This window comes from Anneissia japonica, unplaced genomic scaffold, assembly GCF_011630105.1.
Source record: "Anneissia japonica isolate Jap-2015-1 unplaced genomic scaffold, ASM1163010v1 scaffold1306_len716249_cov185, whole genome shotgun sequence".
In the NCBI taxonomy this organism is placed as follows: domain Eukaryota; kingdom Metazoa; phylum Echinodermata; class Crinoidea; order Comatulida; family Comatulidae; genus Anneissia; species Anneissia japonica.
Genome location: NW_022708971.1, coordinates 288,547 through 309,251, shown reverse-complemented (window position 1 = coordinate 309,251; position 20,705 = coordinate 288,547). Strand labels below are relative to the sequence as shown.

The window sequence follows — 20,705 nt, the reverse complement described above, 5'->3', positions numbered from 1 at the left end:
TATATAAGCTGTGCAACTTATGCAAGCATATAAAACTTTTAATTGTTTTTCTCGATTATGTTACAAATGCCAATACTTCAAAGACCAACTGCTAATTATGAAATAATATCCCCAATAAAAGTTATATACCATTTCAAGCTACTTAACTATAGATACATTTTTTGTAATTTTCTGACTTTGTCCCGGTTTTTTGGAAACATGTCAAGTGTTTCAGTGATACATACTCTCTCTTCAGATGCGCCTGAATGTCTCGTGACGATTTTCGGTACTCCGGTGGAATGTTCCTCATTATCTCCAACGCCTCGTTGATCTTCCTCAACATCTCATAATTCTCCCTCCCACGGATCTGGAAAAAACAAAATACACATACTTGATAGGGATTCTACACAACATTTTACCCTCTACAGTTAAAAACAAACAATAAAAAAATGTTTTAGGCCAGAAAAAGACACTTTGTAATGGCCTGAGTATCAGAAATGGCATGACATATTAAACGTGTAGCATCTTCTTAATGGACCTTTCCGCTAAGCCCCGCCCCTTGGATATTGTTGCTAAGGTCCCACAAGGCGACAGTGTTAAAACATACGCAAACACGTGCGTTTGTGGGACAACACGTGTGTTTGTGAGACGCGCGCGTATTCCTAGCGCTGTTCTGATTAGTCAGTTGTGAAGTTTAATTGACACTCCGGAAAGGTCTATTATTACTATCATGTAGCACAATAATTTGATGAAGACAAAAAAAAAAAAACCGGACACATCCATTATCCACGGCTTTATTTTTTTTCTGATGTATTTTCATGACTTATTTAAACCATGATTAGGCATTAGACATCCAAGTCATAAATTACAGTAATTGGGGCTACATAACAGCCAAAGAGCCTTAGCTTGCCATCTTAAGCTCTGTCTAGACAAAAAAAAAACAAACGCTGGTAGGTCAATATATAGTCATGACGTGCCTAAATATGGTCATGTGGGCCTCGTGTACACAATTGGCTCATGTGCACACTGTATTTATAATAGTTAAAAACTATAAAAAATATTATAAATTTGAAGGAGATGGGTTAGATAACGGAGGATTTTTGCTTCTGGGAGTGCAGGAGGCCATCCCGATTTCTGAGAAACACTCGCGACTACCAGAAGACTTGGGACGCCTTCATACTATTGATGTTTGTGTTAATTATTTACCGTTAACGTGAAGATCTCATCATCTGTGTTCAGCTTTCGTTTCTTGGCGCCAACTTGAGAAATTGTAGTTGACTGAGCAGTCACTTTCGCTTAAAAGAATAAAATCAAGGACTTGATAACTTCACAAAAACAGATAATAATAAAACAGCAATTATAATGCCTCATCCATCTAGCATGCTATTCAAGGCGCAGTGACTCATGACGAAAAATATTTATTGGGTATTGGTGCTGTGTCATGAACAATATGTATGATGTGTGTACCTATGCACTATGTTAATTGCATTATGCGAAACATATGTTACATTATCCAGAACCCTATCAAGGTGACAACTTCAGGACCAATAAAGTCTCCCCTTACTAGGGGTGTCCCCTGAATAGTGTTAAAAGATATACTTTCATTCATTTTGTGGCAAAAAAAAGCATCCCCTTAATTATGTGTGTCCCCTAAATAGGGATGTTCCCTAATAGCGGTGTGCTAAAGGAGGGGTTCTACTGTATCTTTGCATCATGTATCTTGTTCACAATTTTATATGTACACTGTTATAGTCACCACATGGCTTTCACCACCATTACCACATATTAATCCTTATTTAAAGCTAAAGCAATGAAGAACAGTTAACTTACTTTTTTTGGTTGGTTTCTCTTTTAACCTCTTCTCTTTACCGCATTCTGCCTCATCGTTCTTTCTGTCTCGACCTGGACAAGCACATGGCCTAATTTCTATCACCCTTCTTCCTAGTGTAGCCCCACTGAAAAAGAAACAAAGTTTTAATTAAGTAACAATAATTATAATAAATAATTACCTATAAATTATACTTATTATTTACTATTATAGTACATAATGAGCAAATTAGAAAAAATGAATTACTTTTTGTTCTCGAGAGTGAAGATTAGCATTGCCGGCCGTCTGTTCATTCCACCCACACAGGAAATGGTACACTTGAATATAAATAAGTAGGTGGTAAACTCGGTGCCGACTTGTGGCTCATCATACGGTATGAGTACGCTTAGCCTACCAGTTCCAGCATCTTGAGCATACTCGGCCTGCTGATGTTGACATATGAGTAAGTGCTTACCAGATGGTTCTATATATATATAAAAAAAAAACAACAGAAACTTAGCATATTTTTACATAGACGACTATAATCATCTTACCAGGACTCCCTCCCTCCTCTTCGCATCGAGAGGAGTCCCAACCATCTAACAACGAGGAAAATAGAATACATTGCTTTAACGAAATAAAACCATGTTGTATTTGTTTTTTTATACATCTTTAAATTATAAACTAACTGGGCCCCATTGAATCTGCCACTGTTCATCTACATTCAACAGTTTTTATTGTTCTTAAGTGTAAAACCTGTTGCTAAACCTAGGCCTGAGCTAGGCAAATTGACAGCAAAAAGCTTGCTGTTAAGCCTGGGATACACAACAGCAGCGGCAGGCCTTTTCTACAGCAATTGCTGTCGGGGAAATTTGAACCTTGAAATAACTTTTTATCAATGGTATTAAACTTTGTTCCAGTCCAAATGATCATTATACCCTTTGTATCTTCGCCTGTGTGGTTAGGGCATCGTTTGACCACTTCTTGCACATGCCCTGGCTTCTTGAATACTGGTGTCGCACGAATGAAACATTGCTCTTGGGGTTTGGTTTCCGTTTTAAATTGTATAGGAAAAGACTTGTCTTTGTCTGCATAGAGTTTGTTCAGCTTTGACGAGTACTATGAAAAAAAGATGATCAGTGATCAACCGAATATTTAGGTATAAAACAAACAAATAAATACAAAGAAGTTAGGGAGAACCCCGTCATGCCTTCTTCTACAGACCACATTTGTGTAAATGTAAGTTGCTTGTAGCAAGTTTTAAAAAATAAGCTGTATTTAATATAGTTAAATATACTTTTTAGTATGTATTCCAGGCATTTTTTTTTTTGGGAGGGGGAGGGGCAGTTTTCCTCGTCGAGGGGAGAAACCACCAGTTGTTGGGGGAGCCAAAAAATTTTATATGTATTTTCTACATATTAGTAGGCTCTAAAATCAACTAAATAAGCATTTGAAACTCATAAATTGTCATATTTCTTTGGTCTTCACCATCTGGAACACTTTTTAAAAAATATTGAGCGACGCCCAGCCACGTCCACTTTGCTTTCGTTGTGGGCATCGGATCCCCCATCGGAAAAATCGTTGCGCCACCTAGGCATTTCATGTGTGTTGTCTTTCTGTGGGGTTACAGTAACTTACCGTCCAGTTTGCGCTCTTGGCAACTATCTGCGCATGTTGTCCCATGTATATCTGAAAGTTGTAGTCTCCAGGATATTCCGTACTGTAAGAAGTTAATTATATTCATTTTAAACTCAATTTTTTTTAGATGTCATTCTCGAAATTTCACCTGAAAAAGTCATGCAAAAAATTGTAAACTTTAAAAAAAAACCAATTTTCTTTATTAAATATCCACCTTGCAGCTAGGCATTTACCAATCTAATTTAACAGTATGATAAACATTTTACCTGAGCATAAAATTGCACTCCAGTTAAGCCTAAGATTACAATATATTTTAGTTGGTATGTTTATGTTTTATATCTACTGAAGCTATAATGAATCATACATTATGCCTGGCCTACTCATTGCTGACTCATCACTATTGGTAACTACGTGTTCTAGAAATTCTCTTTCTTTATCAACAGTATGACCACCAGGCAGGGGTTTAGCCAGAAAAACGAAATAGGCCGTCCAAAATAGAAGCTAGTGGGTGTGGCACTGAGCCGATAGGCAGGTCAGACCCATCTTTGGGAATCCCACTGAATAATGGTACGAAAACAACGTATATTCAATAAATAAATGTTGTTTTTTATCAAACTTAGATTTGATTTAGCTTTAGTTTAATTTAACATTCGATAGATTTGAAGAATATAAAGAATTTGCTAAAGGTAGACCAGGCCCAATTAGGCTAGGCCGAGTTGATTACGCCAAGCCGTCCAAGCCGTCAAGTTAAAGTGGCCGTCCTAAATAATCGTAGGCTGTCCAAAAGACGGCCTGACGGCTCGCTGGCTAAGCTTGTGCCACCAGGGCACAACCTGTCAATCTTCCTAACAGAATAAATAACTGTAAAGCATACTTTGATGGAATTGGTTGCGATGCAGCACCACACGGTGAGAATGGGGGTGGGGGTATGGCATCTTGTTGAAAGTTACCTGCATTGTCCGCAGGCATTGGTGGACCCACAGGAACTACATTCATGTTGGAAGGCTAGGAAGGAAGAAAATGAATCAAATTATATTATCCAACGCCTCAGTGTAGATGTATTTGATTGAATCACAATTGAATGTTTGAAAGTAAGTATAATACAATACAATTTATTGATCTTTCCTACTACAGACAAATATGTCTACAGAAATATCATCTTCATACTTTTTAAGATTCAAGAATTAAGATGTTTTTATAATGAATGTCAGAGTAGTGCCAAGTGTACCATTGCATCACAAGAAAATTATATTTATTATATTTTTATTTATTATATTTTTATTTTTTTACATTTTTTTAGGCCTACTACTATACCATGACTATACTATGTACTTTTATTGTATTGAAAGAATTATTTGAAGCTGAACAAACATAATATTTTAGCCATAATTTTAGAATAGTAAGCAATTATACAAGAAACCGGCCACTACTGGTTGCCATAAAATGCCATCAAGTTTAGCTGATGTAGCAGCCGAAACGTCAAGATAACGAAAATGTTGGCTTATCTCCAAGAATTATGCAAACCAAAATATTTATGAAGCAAGATAAAATTCTTATAAGATCCTGCTTATAACCAAAAATGACTAATTTCTTTCAACTCCAATAAATACAAAAAATAATATAAACAAACACACAAAATTAGTGAGTTGATAATTTTTATTTTCTTGCCTACCATTAATACAAATTTATTTAATTTGATCTATAAATTTCTTTAACAACATATTGTTAAACTTAAAAAAATGTTTACAAATAAATATCCAATAAAAAATGATGGTAAAAAACATTTCTAAAACATTTGGAGGCCATGAAATATGACAAAATTATAATAAAATCTGTCAGTGTAATACCGGAATGTATCGCCTGCAAAAGGAACACATCTGCAAGTGTTGTAACTTGGGTTACAGATTTTTGTCATTACTGGGGTTATTTCAGGTTTATTTTAAATATGTACTAAAAAAAACAAGATAAAATATATTTTTTATATACAAACATTTAATGTACAGTAAACATATTAGGATGATATCATTCATTAAAATTGTTATTTGGTTGAGATAAGCTTTTTGATTGGAGCATTTACAGTTAAATAAGTTATTTGTTATTTCATTAATTGAATCAATATATTTAAGTAAAGTTATGTCAAAAAATTTGCTTGGTAGATTATTAAATAAATTATGACTTATTATTGTTTTGTCACTGAAGCCAATAAGTGTTCTTTTTCATAAAGCAATTTACAAAAAGGAAAAAAAATGAACATGTGAATTAAAAAAAAATTCTAAATATTATTGTTAAATAAATAGTCTAGGCCTAGTAAGAGAAGGGCCATAACATGCAAGTTAATAACACTCACCATTCTTTGAGTATTCAGTCCCACTACCAACTAATCTGTTGCAATACGACCTACTTACTATAACACTTGTACCTAACTTGACACCTCGTGGTAAAATGAGCGGGACCGGACGGACTTAACAATAAAAAAACCCCACTTACTTGATTTATCACGTGGTGTTTCATAAGTGCTGCGTTACGAAACTATGAAAAAACTACGTTCAACTGTTGAGAATTTATTCCAGAAGTGTCCCAGAAATGTTGTGTTTTTATTACGGACGTGTTTCGCATGACAGATGAAATAAAAATTCTTAAGCAGCCCCAAAAACTAACCAGTGATTCATCGTATTTCTCAATAGTTGGATAAATGTCAAATAATTATTTTGTTGGATGACCAAAATAGCAGATTATTGCATATGCTTCCTATCAGTGTATTAACTTTCAAAGGCCGAGACACCTATCTCAGCCAATCTCTAGCCACAATAGCAACAAGCTCAGGCAGGCCTGGGTTATTCTATTTTAGCTACAGGGAGGACAATTCAAATTCAAGGGATGTGACTTTATCAGACAAGTCTGGACCTGTTTGGCAGAATCCATTTTACAGCAGGTTTAAATATAGGCGGTGTAAATAAAGAGGTTATAGGTTATGATGAATCATCACTATAAATAAATAATTATAAAAGAACTTTATAGGATTATATAATAGAAACTTAAAAGTAAAGCATGAACCTTGCATGTACCATAAAATATATATTTTCTATGTATCATAACACAATTTTTTACTGACTGACAGGGTAATTTTTAAAAATTATGCTTGACATTATTTTGACATTATGTCTATAGAGCAGATGCCAACTACATTACAGCATCCAGGTTCCAGCAATAAATGAGATATCGCATTGTGAGTGCAGTCAAGTAGAAAGCTACGTATCTTGAGACATAACATGATTCAGACAGACATGTCTAGGACCTAACTATGCGCATAATTATAATGATGCAACTTATCCAGTAAAAAATACCTGCTGGGCCTATTTTTGTAATATAGAATATTTTTTTTAAATATTGCTAAAAATAATAATTTTTTTAATACAAATAGTAAGTAAAACACAAGAGTTAATTAAAATTATAGAAAATATCACTTTGACACAATGTTATTAAAAACATTATTATAATTTTTTTTTTTAATTCTTAAAAAAAAAATTGGGAAAAATTATTTAGATACAAAATATAGTTAAAATGATGTTAAGATGCTTGCTTTTCAGTATCAAATCATTGGTTAAAATCTCAAAAATCCCAGAATTTATCATCCTGACAATGCATGTATACAATAATCCACATTATGGTTATGTTTGTTATACAGTATTTCAATAAATTTGTGTTCCTCAAGTTGCTTCAATGATTGTAAATTGTTTTCTTATTGTTTTTATAATTTGTTTATATCGATTCATCCTGATACGGGCATGTGCAGTTCAAATTATTAATTGGCTTATTTGCATTGCTCATTATATATTCAAAATTATACATACCGGTGTTAAAAAGCCCTGCGAGTCGGTGTTAGACATGAGTGAATTCAAGAAATTGGGCTGGATGTCATAAATTTCCGCATTTAATTCCAGGTTCTCCTCCAAACAGTTATTTAACTCTGCAAATTCACTATAATTATACTGGATGGGCTCACAATGTGTGGATGTTTCCGTCCTTTAAACCAAATAACAATCAATTTAAATTCAAATTGAAAAAAATAAACATTGCTAATATATCAACTTTTGAAGCCAAATAAAAATAATATTAGAAAACACAGGCAATAAAATATTATTCATAATTGTCAAAAAATGAATTGATGTTAATTAATAAAATGTAAAGGTTTTTTTAATATAAGAGATATTGTTACTTTTAAACTTTCTTATGAAAACATTCAGAATAACAAAATTATTATAATTATCATATTATAATGTAAAAAAAAGTCCTAATTAATTGTATAGCATAACATTGTTTTAATTCGATCTTGGTCTTGGATAAGGCAAATCACTTGAGAAATTATTTTTAAAATAATTAAAAATTCTCTAAATAATAACAACTCTAGACTACAACATGCACTGATATGAACATTTTTAATATTTTAACTGAAAACAAAGAAATCTTACCCATTGTTTGTGACTACATTTAGGTGGTTCCAGAGGACATGGAAATTACTAGGTGGTGTTGATTTATCATCTGACATTTTTTCTAAAATTAAAGAAACAAAGAAAATTGTACAGATCAATAAATTTTTGGGTAAAAAACCCAGGTTGTACACAAACATTTTGGCCTTTGGCCTAGCCTAGCTACTCAGATATTGCCTAGGTCTCCGTGCTAGCCTATAGTTTTGTCAAAGCCACAGGCACAGACCTACTCCCAAGGTTGGAATAGGTATAGGGCCTACGGCCTACTATCTAGGCCCTAGTAGGCTAGACCTAGGCTTAGCCCTAATATAAATATAACAACATGTGTATATAGGCCTAGACTAGGCCTAATATAAATAATTAAGTACCAACCCGTCACAATCAATATTTCATCACAAGCGTCATCTATATTTCTGATTGCTCAAACATATATTTAAACAAATATTTCTAAGCGAATAGGCCTCTAGGCTGACAAATCTTCCATCGCTAGGCTGATGAAAAATTATGCTGACGTTCGGTAATACGGTATATTATGGAAATCCCCGGGCAAGCGCCATTCAAAATACGATCATCTAACGTTACGCCACGTGCTAGCTGACTTCCACATAATTATGGTAAAACACTCCAAATAGGAAGCTAATTACCAAAAACCAAAATATGCATAGTTTACATAGATTACTACTGGTTTACATTTTCGAAATAAATAAGTTACCCTACCTTACATACGTAAAATATTCTGACTTTTATAGATGAGTAGCAAACCTCCACAATTACCTGGATGGCATGCGCACTCTGTGACGATCTCATCTAAAAATAGCCTATCCCTTCTGATTCGTTGGCGTCAGTAACGTGATAAAGAAAAAAGAACAAAATCGCCAATAAAAATTTGAAAATTTCATATATAAAATGTAATTAACACAAATAAAGTTTAATTTACCTTTTATTTTGGTTCTTCCTAAGTTTTTGTTCAGTAGATTGAATGATCTACTATAAATATTATTTGTTATTGTTTTGTTTTCTTCGCTTGACCGAACACCGTAATGTGGTTGTATTCGACTGGTAATTTATATACTGTAGTACCTTTTATTATTACAAACTTTATTGCAGACACAAAATATAATACATACTACAACATAAAGTACTAATAAGAGTACGTTTTGTATAAATATTTAATATAAAAATAACAGTGGGATATTAATCCTTGTGTTAGATAAAAAGCTTTGTTTTTTAATAGTGGCAGCCAGGCGGATCTCACCAAGATCTCACGGTCGAAAAGGAACTTATTCTGAGTCTACACTATTAAAAAACAAATTCACTGTGTGTAGTTTCTTTTTCTCCTTTTTTTTAATATTCTTTATTTTTCGCGAGCGGTTTTTGGTTGGGTTTTAGGTGTCGGTCCGAGCATGGACCTATTAAATAGGTCCATGGTCCGAGTTGTCTTACTGATTTTATTTTCACACTGTTTTAATTAAATTGTAAATACAATGTCATATATATTTTAAATTAGCGAATTATTTATTTTTGTAGTTGAATGCATAACTTAATGTTAAATTAAATTGAATAGTAGATTTATTCTATTTTTTTATGTGTTTGTGATGTAGTTTTAATGTTTTTCTCCCCTTTTGTTGAACTTCAAATTTCATAGTGCGCATGTGGGCAACCGAATAACTAATAACGGAAATGTGAGTCGAAGAATCCAATTGATATCGACGGTCAACAATCGACATACGGTAGGTCACCCCTACTTACAGTTATTTCTAAATTCTGTTGATGATTTATTATTAAATTACATTATTTATTATAGCAGTACTGATTAATAGCATGCCTTCTGTTCGTGACGAAGCTGTTTTAAATGCCATATTTAATCCCCTGTTGCCAGTTTCCACTAAACAGACAGAAGACGTTATAGTGCAGGATAAATCAGGTACGTATATAACAAATGTGGTATCAAACAAGTGCGTGGACCGTGGGCAATGCGGTTCAGAGGCCGAATTACGGAATCGTGCTTAGCCTAAGTTAGGCCTAGGGGCCTAGCTAGGCTTAGTCAGGCTATCATGACTAGGCCTAGCTCTTCCTGGTTGCCTGTAAAGGCCTAGCCTAGACTGGCTTCTTAGCTTCCCTATGGCCAGGCGGTATGATGAGATGTCAACATTAGCACATTTTGGTAATGCCTATCTATAGTCCATAAAATTGCTACGTAACATACATGATACAGTAGACTATTTTTATGGGCCTCACTACCTAGGTATTAAGGATATTGTGGTGATTTGCAGGCCAGGCCCGGGATTTATCAATCTCGGCTTAGCAAATGTCTTAAGTTAAAAAAGTTAAAATGTCCCTAATAAATTTGTTACCAAATCTTAGCAAAATCTTGGCGTAAAAATCGTACAATCGCCAACGTACAATCGACTTTCTAATTTTAAGCAATTTCTAAGCTAAGCAATATGGATAAATTTGACTAAAAGCAAAAAAATGGACTTACTGTAAGACGAATTTAAGTGATTTCTAGTTCGATAAATCTGGCCCCATGTCTAAGACTGTTACTCTAATAGTAATAGCCGCGGTAATTTCGTAACTCTCCCGCAGACTTTTCATAACCCCTGAATTTCGTAATCATGACATTTCCAGGGTATGGGGGGGGGGGGTGTTTGTTAACGTGGAATTTTCATTTCATAACCCAGACTTTTTTTAATGAATTGTGAACACTTCGTAATTCTGCTTCATTCTTCTTTTTTTTTTTGTTAACTTTGCTTTTTTTTTTGAGAAGGTTGTCTTTTCAATTGGAGGTTTTTCAATTTTTTTTTTCACAGATATTACAGTTATCTGTGGAAATACTTTAGAGTTTTACATATTTTTTGTGTATTATATGTTCTAAAAATGTCTTTTGCTCATCATATTGATGGGTTTTTTTCTTTCTTTTTTTTTTTTTTTCAAATTTCATGGTACCAGCATTATTATTTATGCTATATCTGAACAACAACACTAGCTGTAATAGAGATATTTGTCTCCAAACTATTAACTGTACTATACTACAATCTATACATCCTGGTCTAAAGTTTGACAGTGCATTTTTACTTCATGCTTTCCAATTATTATTGTTATGTTGTTCAGGTATAAAGACATAAAAAATGCAGTCAGTACAGTAGCACAAGGCTGAAATTACTGAATTTACAAAGAAACAATGAATTAAAACAACTAAACACACAAAAATCCAAAGCATTTACACCCAAAATGATTGAATTCAAACATAAATAATAATAATAACTAGATTTGAACTCGTCACTGAGGACGAGTTTGGTGATCCGCCGCACTTTGACCTTCAGGAAGCGTGAGCGGTGCAGATTGAAATGTTTTCAAATTTTTAAAATGGCCTATAAAATATGCTCTAGTTAGATTATTAAAAATTGTAATTTAAAACATTTTAAAAGATTCACGCTTGCGTACGCAGACTTGACGCCTGTGCACATGTTAATGGCACACAAAGTTAACTCCTTATTGCTGCAAAGCAGCCAATTCATATTCTTGACAGCAATTGACGTCTGAAAGGTCATTGTTTGTCAAAAAACAAGGGCCTAAGACGACTGAAAAGCGGAGTTTCCTTCTTTCGTTCTGCCGGGTAAAATCAATTACTTTAGGCAACGTTTGTAGACTAACCTACACGTACCAACGTCCCCATGTCGCGACGCTCGAGTATTACTATTCAGCGTTTTTATTATATTTCTAGGTTTCCTATTTCTACGTTTAATCGGCCCATGTCTCAGCCACAATATTTTGAGGCCAATAATATTTACGAACCCAGTTAAACTTATTTACTAGCCTATTTCAGCATGCTAATTATTACATTTAGGCGACGCTTGTTGTAGACTGGCATACATGGTACCAACGCTCATTTTTACTATGTTTCTACGTCAGCTCGAGATGTTTTAAAGAGGGTGACCTATCCAGTTCCTGCAGGAATTGATCATTAAGGTCCCTCGATAAAACATAGACAAATATTTGAAATATTAAATATTCAAGACCTAAAAGTTAAATTTCATGTTCAAATTGTAATTCTATTTTTTATGTCAACAAAACATTTTGTACTAAAACAGGCAGAATCTTAACTTTTTTATTATTTCATCATCCTATTTCATCATCGATGTACCTTTGTTTTTATATGAAATTTGGCATTTATATTACAATCAGAAAACTATAATTTGTACTGTACCATAATTTTATTTTAATAAACACTGCAGGACATTTACTGTTCCCAAAATGTTTTTTATGGGGAGGGGGTAGATTTAAAAAAAAAGTGACATTTCCAACTTTATACACCCCTTTACTGTAATAATAGTCTACAATGGATACTGTAATAAAGTTTGATTAGTACTGTACTCCATTTTTGAAAATGTATCACAAATTGTTGACCCATCTAAATAGACTTTTATGTATTTTAAATATGTTATGCTTCTATATTTTAAAATATTTTTGCTAATTTGATTTCTGGACCACAACATTGCATGTGGAAGAGGTAAGGTGTAAACTCGGACTCGTCTTGATAGCGCTAGGAGTAGTCTAGGCTAGCCTTATCCTACTCTAGGCCTAGACTAGCTAGGATGGTATAGGCCTAGCCTTGAAGGGACGAAGGTCCGAATGAAAAACAACGTCGCTCCTTGATAGCTAAAATTGTCTATTTAACATCACAATAATTCATTATTAGTTGTTTTTTGAATTGTACTCCACAAATCTCAGTCGATACCTCGCACAATTCGTTAAAGTCTCGTATCTATTGTCGTGACGTCATGGCTCGCTGGCTCACACTTGTGATATCTCGCACTTGAGATAAAAAAACACGCTGGCTCGCACTTTGGCAACACTCTTTGGCAGTCAACTCGCCCCTAGAAAACCCGCCCTTGGAAACTTGCCTCATAAAAAAATGTACACTTCCTAGACCATGCAGTCTTCAAAATAAAAATTGTAACCTTTGGTAATCAACTACATTTTCCACATACATAGAAATTTTTGAAACTTTATTAAAAAAAGCCTAAAACATAATTCATCACTATAGACACTTTTTGACAAAAATGAAAAATTACGACTTTGTTACCCAATGAGAAGTGTTCTAATATAGACAATGGGTCATGTCTCATATTATTTGTTATATTTTTATTATTATTTTCACTTGATTCGTATAAATAATTTTGTTCGAAGAACATTTATATACAGTTGTACTTCGCAGCACTCCACTTTCAATTTGCAATTTCTAGTATGAATACAGTGTCAGGAACCCAAAAAATGTAACAAACCATAATTTCCAGCTTCAGGACGTGCTGCGTGAGTAAAAATGAGCGTACGGTGGATAAATTATGGTGGATAAGTTTTGCAATGCTGAAAATGTCCTGAAACTTGCTTTAAATTATCTGAATAGTAATATTGAGAATTTCTAAATGTTGCCACACACGCACCGACGTGCGCATGGACGGTAATGGCACACGAAATTGAACCTTGTCAAGTGTAACTTAAAAACGCCTCTTCGTTGGTAATGCCACACAAATTTTTCCAGACTGTCAGTCTGATAGCGTCGAAATACACTCTGCCGCCCTCTCTGTCGTCAAATATTTTTGACAAAATTGAAGAGAGATAAGAGGGCTCCAAAAATTCATTCTTTTTGACCATGATGACATCGTCAAAATAAAAAATAAAGGGACACTTCCGAAAGAGAATTGTCTCAGCTACAACATACTCACAGGTGGGAGAAGATCAATCAAGTTTAAGCGAGATATGTTCAAACGAGTATAAAATAATGACGTCTTAAATAAGATGCATTTTTTTCTTAATTCAAATGGCAATAGGATGATGTCATAATGTCCGATCAGCCATAATGATCTATAAAATCATATCTACAACTCATGTGCTTTCAGAATATGTAATAAAAATTGGGGGTCACCTTTCATCCTCAGGAGCTATAATTGATTGGTCACCTTGAAAACCTTACCATGTCTATTCCAGGCGATGCCAAAATGATCGATGAAGCGATCGTCTGCGTACCTCGTAGCAATTTTTAGATATCGTGCGAACAAAAAAGGGGAGAAAGAAAGAAGAATAAGAAAAAAAGATGATGATGATGATCCTGACAATAACAAGAGGTGATCCGCTCAAGAAGCGGATCTTCAATAATTCTAAATTTATATAGAGCCTCACGTTATTATCAAATAAAATTACAATAAACCTTTCCACTAAGCCCCGCCCCTTGGATATTGTTGCTAAGGTCCCACAAAATGACAGTGTTAAAAACATACGCGAACACGTGCGCTGTTCTGATTAGCCAGTTGATAAGTTTGATTGACACTCCAGAAAGGTCTATTGTTTTGTTAAATCAGCGACGATGATGATCTGACATAATGCATTAGCATCAGTGGCGCACAATTAAATGCTTCAGCGTGAGAAGAGAATGAGTTATCAGCGCGCATATTCGTGGCGCTGTTCTGATTGGTCAGTTTTTAAGTTTGATTGACACTCCGGAAAGGTCTGTTACAAAATTCTTAAATAAAATCCTTAAAAAGGGAGAATTATGTAATTTTAATTAATAAATATTTATAAAAATATATTAGATAATATACTAATATAGGAACCTTATGTACAATTATTGTCAATCCAAAAAAATAACTTAATTAATGCTTAATTACACAGAAGTGGAGTGAATAAGGAGAATTATGTAATAATAATAAGCATTTATGAAAATAGATTCAGTGGTGTATCTAGAAGTCTTGAAGGGGTGTGCTGGTGGTCTTAAGTGTCATAGATTTGAAAAAAGGTGTTAAAGGAAGCAAGATCTTTAAGTTCTTATTGTCTTCATTCAAGGTTCCCTTTGAAATACAATATTTATTAATTATTCCAAAGATTTGTAGTTTGTTGTACATAAATCTGTAATAGTTGTTGTTCTAGAAATTGTCTGATCAATAGAGTAATACAGTTTTACGTCACAATACCACGTGATACTCCTCCGTTGCTATCGTTGCAACCCGACGTCATTTTCGCCCCATTGATCTCAATTTCTAAGGTAATTATTAAGATTTAATATAAAAATAACACTAAAAAAAATATCAACGTTTCGACTCCTTCATGGTGTCATATTCAAGATCAAATGATGAAGTATAGAATATACAGCAACTTATAATCAATAGAAAAAGCTAATTTACAATGTCAAAGTTCATAACAGTGGGATATTAATCCCCTGAGTGTTTAAAAAGCTATTTATTAAGATGTTGTATCTTACTTTTTCTTTTTAAATTTTAATTGATAATTATATGTGTGTTCAATAACTAATATAATGCGAGTTTTTGTGTTTTTTGTACATTTTGATGGTAAAATATTAGATTTTAAAATGCCTATTCCAGAAAGCCTATGAAGTCATTCAGGCATAATATACGGTAACCAACGTCTGTTGACAACAGAGAGTGCCACCTGGCTTTGTGACGACACGACTGTGGTACTCTACATTTACATTAGTCAACCACTCAAGCAAGTCAAGATGAATCAATTGAATCAATCGATCGACAATATCATATCAAATCATTTGTGTAGTATCGATAATTTCTACAGTATTACTTAATTTTTATGTACAAGCAATGGTAACCCAGGGACAATCTCCCTCCCTCTCCCCCCCCCCCCCCACAAAAAAAAAAAAAAATTCCAATTGAACCAGGGGCAAAAGAATCTGCTAACACATTCTCAGAACTGTTATGATTATTAACTCATTACAAATAATTTATGAATCACAATACGGTAAAATACACTAACAAGTAGTACACTACTTTCTGTGTGGACCTGAAACACTGAGTCAATTACCTTGCAATATGGCACTATGCTTTATGACAAAGTGTAATTGAGGCATGTGGGGTGGATGCAGGGGGTGCAGACGGTGCGATCGCACTCCCCCCCCCCCCCCCCCCCCTCAATTGTATTAAGAAAATAATTTGTTGTAATATATTGTTGATAAAAATTTTGGTAAGAATTTTAAGGTATGAGAGTGCAATTTCCACGCACCTAGAGGACTATATTTTAAAAATGTTTGCACCTTATTCCCAACCATGATGGGGCTGAGGTGGTGTCGACTTTCAGACACCCCCTACCAACTGCCAAATCCTGCATCCGCCACAGGGCACTACAGAATTGGGGGTTTTTTTTCTTGCTATGCAAGCCTTAATTTTCCTTATATATTTTCCTACCCTGTTTAGATTCTTACAAAGAAAATGAAGAAGTTACTAAAGTAAAGCAACTTGAACTTGAGGGCGTGCATGCTGCTGAAAAAGGTGACCTCGATGCTGCATTGGATGCTTTCAATAGGGCTTTGCAGGTAATGCCAGAGAGGGCATCATGCTACAATAATCGAGCACAGGCCTTCCGATTGAAAGGTGACATCAAAGGTAAAAATCGGTCAACACAATTCATTAACCCAGTCATTGGATCGAACACCTATGTAACATATGAGGCTTGCCTTGTAAGTTATATACTTGGCTTTGTGGGGGAGTACGGTGTGTCCCCGGTTCAATTCCTATTGCTGCCTCTCCTTGTGTCTCAGCTAGAGGGCTGAAGTACAAGTTAAAATAGCACAACGTCTTTCGGATGAGACGTTTAAGCCTTTGGTCCTGTGTGCATTATGGCCCATGTGCACGTTAAAGAACGCAGTACACTCTTCGGAAAAGAGTAGGGGATTGTCTCCCGGTGTACTGCCTAATCACCACCAGAAGGACCCCACTGGAAATACGACGTCTTCTAGACTTTTGTGGGCCATCCTTGGTGTTTACACCGAATTAATTCAATCAATCAATCTATTGATGGGCGCTAACTTGCAAAATATGGTGATTTTAGGTTACTTGCAAATGATTTTTTTTTGGGGGGGGGGAACTGGGGGACGCGAGTAGTTTTTGGAGGGGCATCCCCCCCTGCATATTCCTGTAGATACGCCACTGACTCCATGATATTTCAAATGCTAGGTCCTCCCTAGACTTAGGCCCTCTGTATGAGGTGTCGACATTTTGTGATGCCGGGTTTCAATAAAATTGCTACATGCTATCAACAAATTTTCGAACAAGACAACACCACCCTAATGTCCACCATAAATAACCTCTGAGGCGTTTTTTGTGTGATCAATTATGTCTTTTTTTTATTTTTACTTTCCAAAAAGTAGGGGGAGGGGTTTGGTGGCCGGCCCTGCCCTGGGGGGGCTGCCTCCCCCCAATCTTCCCCTGAATAGTTTTTCAAAAATTAGATTTTGAGAAGTGAAAACCCTCTATTGTGTTACAATAATGAAAGGAGAGAGCTTCTGTATGCTTCATAGCTCACAAATTCATAGAATTTATTTTCTTCTTTCTTATAGTTCTTATATTTTCTTATAATGTATTATATACTGTATTTAGAATATGAATTCCAAAATATAGAAAATGAAAATAGCAAATGACATGCAATTACACAATAATCGATACTTTGTTTTCTGCTTTTCTACACAGGTGCTTTGGAAGACTTGGATAAGGCGATTCTACTGAGCAAAGGTGAAGGAAAAGCAGGTCGCCAGGCATACGTTCAACGGGGATTGATCCGGAGGCTACAAGGCCAGAACGAATCAGCGTTGGATGACTTCCAGAAGGCTGCAGATTTAGGCAGCGAGTTCGCCAAGGGGCAAGTGGTCCAGTTGAATCCTTATGCGGCAATGTGCAATCAAATGTTGACCGATGTCTTCCAACAATTGAAGACCGGGCACAACCCGGATGAATAGAATCTAAAGCTTTACCATCTGTGTTAACATGTTCGCTGCCAGGGACGCGAGTTTACGTCCCTGGCAGGGTTCAATCAGGTCACCAAGGATGCAAGTTTATGTTCACACCTGTCTAAAGATACCACTAATGTATTGCATGGAAACTTGCTGGCAGTGGTCACCAGACCATGAACTCTCGCCCTGGAGGTTCATGGAAGAACCTTGAAGTAACAATCTAAAAATAGCCACCTATGTTTGTGTTTCATTAGTTGATAGGAATGATGTCCATTATGGTGGCAGCTCTAGTGGGGGGTGGATAGGGTGGCTAGTCATCCCCTTATCCTACCATGAAAAAAATGTGCTTCTCGTGCATACATATTACGTGTAGGCTACTCTGATAAAACATACACTTTCTATTAGCGTCTAGTTATCTACTAATTCCAAAACAATCTCAAGTGGGATGGAAAATCAGATAGAACTTGTGTTTTTTTTTTTCGTTCTGTGTCTACCATAATTTAAAGTAATATATATTTTATTTTATCTTTTTGATTTTAATTTTGTAGGAGTGGTTGGCCCAGTGGTTGAGTTTAGGAATCTTGAGGTCGGGGTTCGAACCTTCACTATGCATTTTCCTTGTGTCCTAGCGCAAGGAATTTTCTCTCTACCCAGGAGAATAGGTACCTGGATGAAATTATACTAGGGAGGTTAAACATGTAGCATGGAAAGGAACTGGGCACCCTACCACACAATGCCAATGGGCTTGTAACAGCTCATTTCCCTATGTTCAGTAATGTTTATGGTACTCTTTTTACCTTAAATGAACAATGTATTTTTTTTCCATTTAATTTTTTAATGTGATATCAATTGATTTATTAGGATTTACATGTATGCTTGTTTGAGTTCAACTCAACTCCAATGCAAATTATTTGCCAGCATCATAGGATTAAAGATGTACTGTCCATGAAAATGACAAAAAATCATTTAAAAAATTATTTTGAAATTAACTTTCTCATTTTGAGCATAAATTGAATTAAATTAAAAAATTGTATACCTGATTTTTAAAATGGATAATTATAATAAAACTAATGAAACGCTTCCAGTGACTGGAAGTTTTTCTATCAATTTTCGCTTTTAAAGTCATTGGTAAACATTTTTTTAATGCACTATTACTCTATGTTCAAGTTGATAATTTTATTTTAATTCAAAATTGATAAGTGAATTTCAATTTTTTTTTTTTTTTTTTTTTTGGTATTTTGCATGGGATAATACTTTTTTAAATGTAATATATTAAAATGCAATATTGTTTCTTCTTTTAATCTCTTTACAGAACATTTGTAATATGTCGACCCTGCCTTATATCGGTACTCTTAAAAGATGGTTCTTAAAGGATGTAATTTATTTTTGCCCAAATTTTTAACTACAGTACACTTTAGTCAAGTTAGGAAAATACCTAATGACTGCTATACAGTATTTTTTTTCTATTGACTGCTATACAGTAATTTAATTTGATATGAATTGAGCAAAACAATATTCACTAGGCATAAATAAAGTTATTTTGAGTAATTAAATATACATCTTGTACTGCTGGAACATTTAAAAACACTCGAAACATGTTTCATTGGTTAAAGTATATTTAATAAACAAATATTTATTATCTCTAAACAGTTATGTAATGTAGATATTTGCCTTCGTCAATATAAATATTACATCACCAGCATTAATGGTAAAAGTATTAATCGAAAAAAAATTAGCGAATATAGACTTTTGGAGAAGCAGCAGATCGAAGCAAATTAAGTTACATGATACATTATACATTCTAAAAATGATCCTCAAAAAGTCAATTGAAAAGCCCTTTAGAGATTAAACTATAATTTATCAAAATTTCAATGAAACAGATGGCGATTCAGATTAAGCTGATTTTAAACTTAAAATATCAAACATATTTATCACTAGCAAATTTAAGGCCCAGTCCAGACTACCAAATTTGGTCGTGATAACGTCACATCATGACTAAATATAGGCATACAGCAGTTTCTTGCGAGACCAATCTGGCCAGTCTAATGGTTACTTCTTATTAAGGCAATTGATGATTTAAAAAAAAAAAAACAGTGTGACACCATAAATACACAGACTTCTGCAAACGCATTTGTTGTGTCCCATGGACGATCTCCTTACTTTTGAAATTAAAACAGTTTGGAATTTCTGGTAATCTATTTTTTTTGGTTTTCTAGTTATGATCATAATAGACAGCAGCGATCTGTCATTAATGCTACCTCATCCAAGTTGCTTTTTGTTTGTAAAATCTGGGGTTCCTGGTGGTTCCATTCTGGGACCGCTGCTTTTTAATTTACATGTTAATTTCTACTTTAAATCATTTCATTGTTCAGTATGTGGATGATCTCAAAATTTATAAAAAGAAAAATTCCATAGAAGAATCCGGTCTTCTTCAGGATGATCTTCATCAACGGTGGTACCCTATGAGTACTCACCTGGACAATATGTACATGTAAGTAAGGAAAGCCGGATATAAAGCATCGCATAAAAAATGGACTAACAACCCATTTGACTGTGAGGTTGTAGCAGAGAGCTGTTAATTAGTAACCTTGTTAAAGCACCCAGAGTCATTTTTTTATTTGTTTCACATTGAGTAATAAGAATATGATTACATGAAAGAAAGTTGTGTTAGAGCAACTTCATTATGTTATGACGACTGTTTTGAGAGAAGTTGTAATCGAATTGATGCGGTAGCACGAGTCTAAGCATCAGCCTGTTTGCTCAGGTGAATAACAGCATTATTGTAGTGTGCCATTGAACGGGCAGATGGATCGCTAACATTCACCCACTTCGGTGTCCACTGGTACGGGGTCCATGATGAACAGTTGGGGAAAAAACGTTCAAATATTTGCCGGTAGTAGAATGCCTCTTTTGTTGTCGGCGTGTTGATTGGGTACAATTTGGGAGCATCCTTCATCATGTTGTCATTAACCTTTGAATTTTAAAAAAATGATTACGTTGTCGGAGAAAACAATAAGAAAACCAACTGTCTACACTATAAAAATAC

General features: G+C 34.6%; 2 protein-coding genes across 5 annotated transcripts in view; one reads left to right on the top strand and one right to left on the bottom strand.

Annotated features, from left to right (window-relative positions):
- The window catches only part of LOC117106606 (cellular tumor antigen p53-like), a 17,396-nt gene extending 8,664 nt beyond the window's left edge, over positions 1 to 8,732 (bottom strand). The window contains exons 1-10 of one of the 3 annotated variants that reach the window (XM_033247989.1): positions 8,629 to 8,732; positions 7,894 to 7,975; positions 7,276 to 7,447; positions 4,299 to 4,429; positions 3,425 to 3,506; positions 2,725 to 2,905; positions 2,054 to 2,270; positions 1,810 to 1,934; positions 1,186 to 1,274; positions 225 to 346 (exon numbers count right to left, since the gene is read on the bottom strand). In XM_033247989.1, the coding sequence (XP_033103880.1) occupies positions 225 to 346; positions 1,186 to 1,274; positions 1,810 to 1,934; positions 2,054 to 2,270; positions 2,725 to 2,905; positions 3,425 to 3,506; positions 4,299 to 4,429; positions 7,276 to 7,447; positions 7,894 to 7,970 (1,196 nt within the window). In that variant the 5' untranslated portion in view covers positions 7,971 to 7,975; positions 8,629 to 8,732. Of the gene's footprint in view, positions 1 to 224; positions 347 to 1,185; positions 1,275 to 1,809; positions 1,935 to 2,053; positions 2,271 to 2,724; positions 2,906 to 3,424; positions 3,507 to 4,298; positions 4,430 to 5,911; positions 6,665 to 7,275; positions 7,448 to 7,893; positions 7,976 to 8,283; positions 8,437 to 8,628 lie in introns of those variants that run through there. The other 2 variants (XM_033247990.1, XM_033247991.1) reach the window with 2 other exon arrangements.
- Positions 8,733 to 9,603: 871 nt separating this feature from the next.
- LOC117106617 (tetratricopeptide repeat protein 36-like) overlaps positions 9,604 to 20,705 on the top strand; it is a 13,271-nt gene continuing 2,169 nt past the window's right edge. Inside the window, exons 1-3 of one of the 2 annotated variants that reach the window (XM_033248011.1) lie at positions 9,604 to 9,835; positions 16,128 to 16,316; positions 17,400 to 17,735. In XM_033248011.1, coding sequence (XP_033103902.1) covers positions 9,733 to 9,835; positions 16,128 to 16,316; positions 17,400 to 17,665 — 558 coding nt within the window. In that variant the 5' untranslated portion in view covers positions 9,604 to 9,732 and the 3' untranslated portion in view covers positions 17,666 to 17,735. Of the gene's footprint in view, positions 9,836 to 16,127; positions 16,317 to 17,399; positions 17,736 to 20,705 lie in introns of those variants that run through there. The other variant, XM_033248010.1, reaches the window with a different exon arrangement.